General features: G+C 38.3%; 1 protein-coding gene across 1 annotated transcript; it reads right to left on the bottom strand.

Annotated features, from left to right (window-relative positions):
- Nucleotides 1–3,323: 3,323 nt before the first annotated feature.
- On the bottom strand, nt 3,324–10,595 carry ARL14EP (ADP ribosylation factor like GTPase 14 effector protein). Its single transcript, XM_026850873.1, has 4 exons — nt 9,959–10,595; nt 6,435–6,942; nt 5,311–5,441; nt 3,324–4,774 (listed from the first exon to the last, which is right to left on the bottom strand). Exons 2-4 carry the CDS (start codon nt 6,855–6,857, stop codon nt 4,546–4,548), a joined length of 783 nt encoding a protein of 260 aa, XP_026706674.1. The 5' UTR covers nt 6,858–6,942; nt 9,959–10,595; the 3' UTR covers nt 3,324–4,545.
- Nucleotides 10,596–10,830: the final 235 nt, after the last annotated feature.

Raw genomic sequence — 10,830 nt, forward strand, 5'->3', positions numbered from 1 at the left:
AATGCAAGAACAAATGGAAGAATAACAAGGAAAAAAATCAGAATATGACAGAAGATAATTGCTTTTACTTCTGTTTGCAGTCTAGGGCTCTGCATGGACACTAAATCACTGTTTACTCTTAGGATGTTATAGTAGATAGTGCTGTCACCTATGGGAAAGACGGAGAACTGAGTTTATTGCACTCTAGTTGTTAATATTGCCCTGACTAGAGCCAAGAGGGGCAAGTCATTTAGCGTGCTTTACCGATTTAATTTGCTGGTGAGTACATGTGAAGGGCTGCCAGAGGAAGCTGAGGGGAGAAGAGTTAGGACAATTTGCTTTCCACTTAGTAATAGTAGGTGAGGCAGGGAAACTTTTCCCATTCCCAGCTGCCCCTGTCATCTTTCCCCACCCTGGCCTACCAGAGTCTATGCTAAGTTTCTTCTGGTTACTGTTGTAGCTACTCTGGTAAAATACTGTCAGAGTATTTCACCTGTTGTCTGGGAAACAGGACGCATGTGGTTATTTGGCTGTGATTGCACACTGGCAGTAGCACTGGTGTGGATGTCAGAAAGTTTTCCATTTGCTGATGAGTGCAGGACCCTGATGTGAATTTCCAAGGGAATGCTCAGGTGGAAGCTCTAAACTAAGGTTTCATAGTGAACACTGTAAATCGTAAATGCATTTATAAAAAATGTGTTGATCTCTACTTAAAGAACTAACAATCGGCAAGGTAACTGGGGAGATGGGTGGGAAGCTTTTATAAAGACCAAAAAGCAAATAAATCTATCTTGAAGTGCTAATCTTGTACTTGAGTGTGCTATATTTTGACCTCACAGATGTGGATAATACCTCTCTTGTCCTGGGCTCGATTCCTCAATCTGTTGAATAATGAATTTCCCTCTGCTCAGACGACTGGGGATGCATCTCATAAGAGGTTCATGGTCAGGTTTGCAGTAAACTGATGCCCTCTGCTGGGTATGAGGAACTTCTAAAATGTAACCCCCTTATTTCAGAGCAGGATTATGAGGTTCGAACAAAACTACAAAGAGTGAACTGGGCAGTTTAATCACAATCATTCACACCTCCCTACGGTATTTTTTAATACGTGCTTGGAGGAGAGCTGTTAATTTGAAATCTAATTGCAGTGAATGAATATCAGTATAGTTCTGGACACATTTTCCACATTGGTAAATATTAGATGCAATTGTAATTAAAGATATTTAAATATGAATATAATCCTTTTAATAAGCTGATCCTCTAATATTAGTAGGATTTAATAACATGTGTAACTTAAAGTTGGAGAAAACTGTTTAATCCTGTTTCAAGTAAGTTGTCATTAGTATGATATTGACTGGTTAGAAGTCAGTATAAAGATGAATGTTTGCAGAATTATTGGGGAAAATCATCTGGCTCTGAGGGACAAGCTACTGCATGTCCGTACATCCTATATTTCACTTAGAAATCAGCTGAAAAATTCTGAAACTCTGCATTTATTGAGATATAACCAAAAATATGACTCTAATTTTAGAGGAAAACGAATTGAAACTGAAGATTTTATGTTTATGCTTTTTCATGGGACTAGAACTCAAAGGCTTTAATTCTGAGTCCAGCAAGCTGTAGCTGTTTCTGTCACGTAACAACTGATAGATATCCACCTGAATACTTAACCTTGGTGTAGCTAGTCACTGCAGGATTTCAGTGAGCTCTTGTGCAGCTATTGGTCCATTCTGGCTAATATGGGTTACAACTTGTACTGAGTCTGGCCTATATGAAAAGCCTAAAAAGAACACTAAACCAGGCCTGAAATCAGGGGGGCATATAATATATTTTAGTCACCTTAGTTATACTTTTTTCCCTTAGATGCTTTTAATTCTAACTTCTGGATTTATAAAATTGGGGGGTTTTATGTACATGTCTACTTCCTGCTGTTTCTGCTATCTTGAATGGTCAAGCAAGAGATTCAGAAGTTAGTCTCCTTATTTTCTAACTTCTCTTAGTCTCTCTTATTTTCTCCTTAGTTTCTAAGAGTGATGAGCTTAACTGATTAGAAGTTATCGATCCATAGGATATGTATTATTCTTAAAACCGATTCTTTTATTGTCATTGATTTCTGACTTTTGAATATGTAAATTTTGTCTAGGTGTTAACTTTTACAATTAATATCAAAAGGCAAGTTTTAACATGGTAACTGGGGTATATCTGCAGTTGACTTTTCTCTTTAATGCATGCAGAGTTTCCTTTGGCTGTATTAAAAGACAATACTGTTTAACAGGCTTAGTTGTAGAGTAATTCTGAAAGATGGGGGAACTACAGATGCTATTGGGAACAGTATGCAGTCACTTTTGGATGATGATAAAAAAAACAGCTTGTGTATGATATGGATGGGATGTTTGGTGTTTATAAAAACATGGAAAAAACTGGAGAAATTCATAGCTGTTAGCATTTTAAATCTAGCAAAATGGTAAAGACTGACTTGCAACAATGTCTTTTAAGAGAGAAATAGATGAGGGGAACATGGAAGTGTATAAAAACATACTGTTGAACTTAGTAACACACTACAATTTAGGCATGTTAAGAAAATGCAGCTAAAGGGAAATGTAATGGAATATGTAAGCAGGACATGTAAACAACCAACACTAAAACCTTCTGTCTTGCTAGAAAAAAGCATGTCTCCTGTAGTTTCAGTAGAAGCCAACAGTACCCAGTGCTTAGTGCAGGCTTTTAGTCAAAGAGCAGTCCTGTGCATTTTGTTAGGAAACGAGTGATTTGGAGAAAGTACTCATGCTGGTGAATCTGTAAAATGAAAGGCTTAACGGAGATGGAGAAATACAGTTCTAATAATGGGATGCTCTAGGCAATTTAAGCTACTGGTAGACTTGCATTTCACTTCAGTGAAACGTTTTAAGTTACTGAATCCAAAGTCTAACTGTGGACTTAAATGATGTTATATTCATCAAGCAAATGGAAGCCTTTTAATTTTGTTAACAATTGGTACTGCTGACTCTGGTCTAACTTAAAAAATAATAACTATGTAAGAATTACAAGATTGGACCACCTTTTCCCCCTCTCATTTAATCTAATTTCAAAGGTTGCTTTGAGGATGAAACAGTTCCAATGGATCCAGCATGCAAGAATAATTGCTGTGTCAGGATAAACACGCTCTGTAGTCAACAACGTAAAATGGATTAAATGCCACTTGCATGTAAGGGAAGCTGTGGCTATTACTCAGTTGTGGTGATGCTATCTGGAAAAGTGTAAAGGGTGTGCTGCGCTCCCTAAACAAACTCACATGATGGCTCAAGGCCAGTGAGAGACATCCATTGGAAGAACAGCCAACAATCTGACCAAAAGAGAAAGTCTGTATATTTTCACAGCAGATTTAATTAAAATGTAGTGTAAATTGATGCTCACATTTCACTAGGACCAGCAGAGGTCAGTACAACCCAAAGCACAGCTTTGGATTTTAGCAATACAACCTTCATGATACAGAAAAGAAAAGAAACCAATAGCAAAGATTATACAACTTTACTAAGTCTTCAGAAATTAACAGTTAACAATATTTTCAAATAAATGTGACCTGATAAATACAGAGATCTTCAAAGTCTATCATAGAAATAGGATATTTAGCCAAAAGACCAAGAAATAACACTAAATCTAACTAGTATTTCAATTATAAAATTTATTTTCCATAAATCTTGTTATATTGTAAAAGTTTAATGTTCTCAGGGTGGATAATGCATCAACCAAACAATTTCAATTCAATTTTTTTTTGTAGCAGTCTGGATATTCTTATTTGGGAACAGAAATTCAAATTAATTTCAGCTGCATGTAAACCTTTACCTTAAAAACAAGAAAAAAAGGGGAGAGGGCTGTAGAAGTACCAGTCCAATTACAGACTGATACCAAATACAGCAAAAGTATTTCAATTGTTATACAGAAACCAACAAAACTACTTATTAACGTATTTTTCAATGCCTTGACAGTTTAATAACACTTAAACAGTGAGGCTTGAATTAATAAGGATAACTTGAACTTAAATCCCAGTAACTGAACTCCTAGATGCTTCTGAATCCATTTAAGTGAACAAGATTGAATTTATCAGATGTAGCTGGGATAATCTGTAGAAGATAGAGCACTCATTATTGATACTGGAGAGAGCTTTATAATACAATATGTAAGTCACCGAGGACTTTCAGTCTCTCACATAAACAGATTCAAAACCATACTAGAGAAGGAAAAATGAGGGATTCATGTAGATGGTACACTCTACAAAGCAGTGTATGAAATGATAGCAAATGGCTCAGGATATACTACATGAAAGTTTTGTACCTTGCACTTACATACTATGAAAGACTGTTCAAGGAGAAATTACCTGGATGACTAACAAGACAGAAGGTATAATGAAGTGTGAAAATACAGTAGTATGTTTGTTTCCATAATCATACTGAAAATGAACATGAAAGCATATAATTAAGTACACTGTGGTAAGTTCCAATGGCTTTCATTAAACCACTGAATGATGAATGTGTTGTGTTTAATCAAAGCGTGTAATGTGCATATACACTAACCAACATGCTTATTTTTAATTATTTCTCCTCCTTCTATCTCAATTTGCTCATACAGCCACTTGCGGTCACAGCGACATTCAACTCCACACTTGTTGGAGCCACACTTGGGGCAAGCATAGAAACATCCCAGGCAATCTTCATCGAGACAGTCACAGAGGTCCATCCCACTGTAAAGCAGCAGCCCCTGGCTATCGTAGACTTTACTCTTAGATGGTATAACTTGCCTGTATAATGAAAAACAACAGTTATTTACATGCTAAAAAAAACACCTGTTTTGATGTCAAGTTGCTAAGTGTTGTGGACAGAAGTTTGCTTTCTTCAGGTGTCTAACACAGTTAAAAAGGTGTATATAAATTATTGTATTTGACAACATTTCTCAGTACTAATTTCACTGCAGTGCTTCTGAAATAATTTCAAGAATGAGGTTTTATTTCTTTAACAGCACATTAATTCAAGAACTTAGGAGTATTCTTAGCTATACAATGTAAACTTCAGATTACCTTTCACATGATGTGAAATGCTCCCTTAATTTACTTTGAATTATAGCTACATGTTATAAAAGAAAAGGAAGTTGTGTAGAATCATTAAGGGTGTGCACATCCTGATTTAAAAGTATTTTTAGTCTTTTATCATTACCCATCTCTAACAATTCTGTTAAACTGCAGGATCACAGAAAACTGTTTGGAAGGACCTTGGGATGCTGACCATCAAGGCTATTTTATTTTGAAGTGAGTCAATGTAAATACAGGAAACAGCTCACCTGTCTGAATTAAATGATGTATTTTTTGTTTGCAGCCTTCTTTTTTCCCTCTTACTGGTCTCAGGAGTGAATTCAGTCTGTCGTCCTGGATTAGTAAACTGTAGAGACTTTAAAGCCTTAGCTGTACGCCCCTGAAAGACAGAAAACCTCATTTAATTACAAATACAAACCTAAATTCATAAGAGAATGTCCAGTCAAGCCTAAGTAATAACTTAGGTAAATTGGTGACCTCAACTCTAAGGACTGTATTTCCCAGGAGAAACAACTTGTCTTAAAATTTTTATACTGGAGAACTGTACTAGTCTCAAAACCCAACAATACAAGCCGTATGGAAGCAATTTTAATCAATGCTTTCAAATATTAAAGTTTATTAGTCTCCTAAACACACTGACATGTAATCAAAAAATAGAGTTGGGCAACAGCCCCTGGACTGAAAGGGACAACAGCTCCTAGAATGCAATTCTGCTTTGTTACAGGGCATATGTGGATGAGCACTTGCCCATACTTCTACTGATTGCCTGCATACAGCCTGAACAGTGTATCCAGCGAGGTACAAGCTGTATCCAGACTCAGCACTTAAAGCATTATCCTCCCACACCAGTTCATTACTGCCCCTGAACAAAGGCCATGGCCTTCACAGCTCAGACACCACAAGAGTACGCTTAATTCACCTCAGTCCAGGTTCACTTAGGAATGAACCGATAGAGAAAGGGGTTTTTTTTTTTAAACTGAAGAGACTAAACAAGAAGTTTGTCTCAACATGCTTAAAAGCAATCTTTGCGGTGTTCAGTTTTAAGCCCACGAGCTTGTCTTTTTACAAGACTTGAGTAACAGCTTATAATACCAGCAGCAGTCTGGTATTTATGTAAACTTATGAGATGTAAGTCACCCTTGCAGACATAAACATTTGAATTGAAAAGGCCATAATATTTAATTAGGGAAAAGGATTTTTTTTAAGGCCCTCCAAATAAAGGTTTAAATACAGTAAACTCTCCCATATCTAAAAGACTACACCATTTCATATTTCTATTAAACTTTATTTCTTTATGTAGGAATTGTATGAAGCCCAATTCCAATAGCTTGCAGAACTTAGAGGGGTTGGGAAAACTGATCCATATACATACATCTGAATCAAGTTTTCTTCTTTGGCGATCTTCAGATTCAACATCCACGCTTCCGTTTATTATCTGCATACATTTGGGACAAAGCTTCCAACCAGGTACAAACTGTCTTCCAAACTTGGCACTTAGAAAAGCTGCATCATCTAAGTCAATTGCTCTTAAGTTTTTCTTTGATAGTTTTCTGTGTATATTAAAGGGATCACAACATGATTTTTGTAAATCTTCAAATCTTTCAATGTAAATTTTTGCATGGTGGAAGCAGATTGTATTGTTCTCTGAAAGGGTTATCCCTGTTCTAAGCTGAAGTAACAGTAGGTCAGATGAAGGTATATCTTGCTTAGCCTTGAAGCCAGTGTGACGGGTGTAATAGGTCTTATGGCATTCATTGGTAGCTTGAAGCTGAGTTCCAACTGTACAAGGTTCCATTTTATGTTATCAGAACAACTTATTTTACTTAATTTTGCCTAAAATGAATTCTTTGAAGTCTTTAATAGTTTCTAGGAAGATCACCCTAGAAAAAGAATTAAAATCCATCAGATTTGTGCTCCAAACCTTATCTGCAAATGAATTAAAAAACATGTAAAGCAAAAATAGCCTTCTAGCCTAGGTAAGATTAAATACACTAAATTTAATTCTGGAATTAAACCATGCATCTTGTATCCTTTCAGAGGCATTTTTTCCCAGCTACAGTAAATATAAATTCAACATGTTTAGTAGCATCTGGGAGCAAGGTGTGAGGTGGATGAATTGTTCAGACAGCATGCTGCTTGCTGTGGTCATCAGTTTCCTGGGGGCCCCCCTCTCGGCACAATCCCTGCTAGTCAAGACCAGCTGTGAATATGGCCCACAGGAAGAGACTGCTGATGGCTAAACAATTCACCCATCCTGTTTCCAAGTAGTTTTAGGGAAAAAAGCTGCTGAAAGTAGGCTGCACAGGCTGTCTGATGTCAGATAGCAATTCACATCCAACAGCAGTTCCCTGCATGTTCTTCCCGTGTATACCAGGTGCAAGTCAACACAGAGGATAAACCTGAGCCTTTTCAAGGGACAGCCTGGGGCATACACAAAGATTGGTGGTTCTACATCTGTGCAGTTGTGGTCATGTGGCCTGTGTGTGCAGCTCTCTCCAACTGAGCACCATGCCTGTTTGATGTAAATACTGGGCTGTTGTTTAAAGTTAAATACTCATTCATTTACCAAATACAAAGCTAGCAGCTGCAGAGTGGTCTCACACTCATGCTGAAGTTTGTAGCAAATCCAGTGCTGGCCCTAACACATCAGAACCTGAGCCCATCTTGCACTATTTTCTACTGCAACATATAGCAGTCAAATTTCTACCAAAAGAAAGGAATTCAATTGCTTTTGGAACCTCTGAGAATCTTAAATACAATGAATACAACCTAACTGGGATGTTAATGTTCACATATGTGCTACTCCGCAAAGACAAAATCAGATAAATTCATAAGCAGTGTACTGGTTTTGGCTGGGACAGAGTTAATTTCTTCATAGTAGTTTCTATGGGGCTATGTTTTGGATTTGTACTGAAAATAGTGTTGATAACATGCTGAAGTTTTAGCTAATGCTGAGCAGTGCTATCCAGGCCTCTTCTGTTCCTCGCTACCCCACCAGTGAATAGGCTGGGGGTGACAAGAAGTTGAGAGGGGACAGACAGAGCCAGGACAGCTGACCAAAGGGATATCCCAGACAACACTGTCATGCTCAGCATATAAAGCTGGGGGGCATGGGGGAGACTGGGGGGCAGTGGTGGTGCTGTTGCTCAGGAAATGGCTGGGCATTGTTCTGTTGGTGGTAACCAATTGTTTTCACTTGCATGGCTTGTTTTCTTGGGTTTTATTTTCCACTTTGTTTTGTTTTTCCTTTTCCTCATATTTTTTTTTAAAAAAAGTCCTTTATTTATTAACCTGTTTTTATCTCAACTTGCAAGTTTCTTTCTCACTCTTACCCTTCCAATCCTCCCTCCTATCCCACTACGGGGGAGTGAGTGAGCAGCTGTGTTTTGCTTAGTTGCCAGCTGGGGCTAAACCACAACACAATTATTTGTACTAACCACTGAACAGGGTAATATGGCTTTTTAATCAATAAAAGTATTGGCCAATTGTATAATGAAAAAAACCTGGGATGTTACTTTCAATAAAATAAAAGCAAACAGCATCACATACAACCTGAAATGTGTTAAGTTTATCTAATATACAGAAATATGAACACAGCAGCGCAAAAGTTTAACAGGGAACAGTGAAAAGTTAATAAGCTTTTAAAAATTACTCTGAAAAGCCATTTTTGCAGCAGAAATCCTCCTGATTGTAATACCTCAGTTTTTCTAAACCAGATGTGTGTATCTGAAACAATTACACATTACATTTCCATATATTAAACTGCATGCACAGTAACATGAAGGTCTTGCACAGGATGTTATTGTCTGGTGATTTTAACTGATCCAAATATAAATGATATATTGGGCTACACTCACACCAGTAAACTTGTTTGAAAGTATAATTTTAAATCTGATTCAAGACAGAACTGAGTATAACTAAATTATTTTTAAACAAGTTTTTCTCAGCCTACTGATAAGAATGCTCCAGCTTTCACACTTAAAGCAAGAATAGTAAGAGGCACAAAGAGTCCCAGATGTAAAGGCACAATGTTATTAACACCTCAATTTGCAAAAAATGGTGTGTATTTTGTTCTGACAATAAAGCAAGAACCAAAAATGGTTCTGTTTTCTGCAAGTTATCTGAAAATAGAAAGACTAGGTATTCTAATACTCAATACTGATTTCTCAGGTCAAAACCTAAATCCTGTATTTTAGAGACTAGAACTAGTCCAGTCCTAAATTGATAGGCTATCTGAACACTTCTTCACTGAAATGTCTGTATTCTTTAACTAAGATCTCTCCTGAAGTTCTCAACCTTGGCACAGCTCTTCATATCTGAATAATACAAATAAGGAGTAAAATGTAGATGTTCATGAAGTTTTAAAAGTTCTTATTCTCAGTGCTTGCTGAGCACTGAGGCTGTTAAGTTTTACTCCATAAAAGTTCCAATGCCTTTACCTATTTACTGCAGTACTGACTCTGATTTTTTTTTTTAATCCCTTTAAAAGACCATCTGTCAAACTTTACCATTGTAATGAACCAGCTATACTCAAAACCAATCTTTTTTTCATTAGGTGCACAAAGTCTTTCAAACTAAGGTAACTAGAACTGTGTATGATCAAAGCTCGATGCAGCTGAGTTAACATTTTAACAGCGATTTAGCTAATGCCAAATAATTCCAAGAGGTCTGTATAGGCTATGCACCAAGCTTGCTTCAAACGCTAATGCGTACTTTTAACCGATTCCTGCTGTGGAAGGTGAGGATTATGTATGCGAAGGAGGAAGCACACTAGGTCAAGACAAAAGTGATTATCTGGATTTTCAAAATTTGCAGATGTATTAGAAGTCAGAACTCTTGGAAGACATTCTAATTTAGAAAATAATTATTTTCTATTTTACAGAAAAATGTTATTACGATGTCATCCTTGGCAGGTATCTGTTTTGACAGTTGCACTAGCTGAAATACCACTATATTAAATAGGGAGAAAGCACATCAAGTCTATAACCACAGTTTGTTCAAACAATAGTATGCTGGTGACATAAGTTATGTAGCTCATCCACTTGATTTGTAGGAATTCTTGGTAGAAACTTCACATGCATTTCTTCCCTCCTCCCCTTGGGAATGGTACACAGCATTTTGCCTTTAAATTCTCTCTGCTGGAAACAGGAGAGCTTCAAAAACCAAATACCAAAACGAAGGCTTGCATTCACACCTGTGAAATAATTAATGCTTACTGCACCAAACACAATAACCTAAAGCAGAAGACAGCGATGAGGATCAGCACAGCGAAGCACTTGTGGTCAAAAAGCCCCATGCCCTAGCAGAGATTTAGCAAGGGTTTTCTAGCTTCTTGATACCGTTAGAAACAAAGGATGGAGGAAGCTATAGAGTGGCAGCACCAGTTTATAAGAAGTCGAAGGGAAAGAAGAGTCCTGAAATTACAAGCGTAAGCCCTTGTCTGAATACGCTACGCGGGACGTCCAGCGGCTGCACGGCACCGCACGGCAGACCCTCATCAGCCGGTGGCAGTGGCAGGCCAGGGCTGCCTGTTGAGAGCGGAAAGCCCGGCCGTTCCTCTGCTTCTGCGGAGCGCACTAACCCCCAAGAAGCCCCCCTGCCAGGCCGGCTGGGCGCAGAGGGCGAGCGGCAGGCCGGCCCGCGACGCAGAGTGCCTGAGCGCCACCGGGAAGGGACCTCCGCAGCCCCAGACGGCCCCTCCGGAGCGCGGCCTGGCCCGGTGCCACCGCGGCCGCTCGGCGCGGCCCGTCGCCTCGCACCCCCCTCCC

This window comes from Athene cunicularia (assembly GCF_003259725.1).
Source record: "Athene cunicularia isolate RWA chromosome 5 unlocalized genomic scaffold, athCun1 chr5_part3, whole genome shotgun sequence".
Taxonomy (NCBI): domain Eukaryota; kingdom Metazoa; phylum Chordata; class Aves; order Strigiformes; family Strigidae; genus Athene; species Athene cunicularia.

Coding starts and splice junctions, on each gene's coding strand:
- ARL14EP (XM_026850873.1), bottom strand. CDS start 6,857: ATGGAACCTTGTACAGTTGGAACTCAGCTTCAAGCTACCAATGAATGC. Junction 5,442..6,434: donor GAAGAAAACTTGATTCAGAT/GTATGTATATGG, acceptor TCTGTCTTTCAG/GGGCGTACAGCTAAGGCTTT. Junction 4,775..5,310: donor ACATCATTTAATTCAGACAG/GTGAGCTGTTTC, acceptor TTCATTATACAG/GCAAGTTATACCATCTAAGA.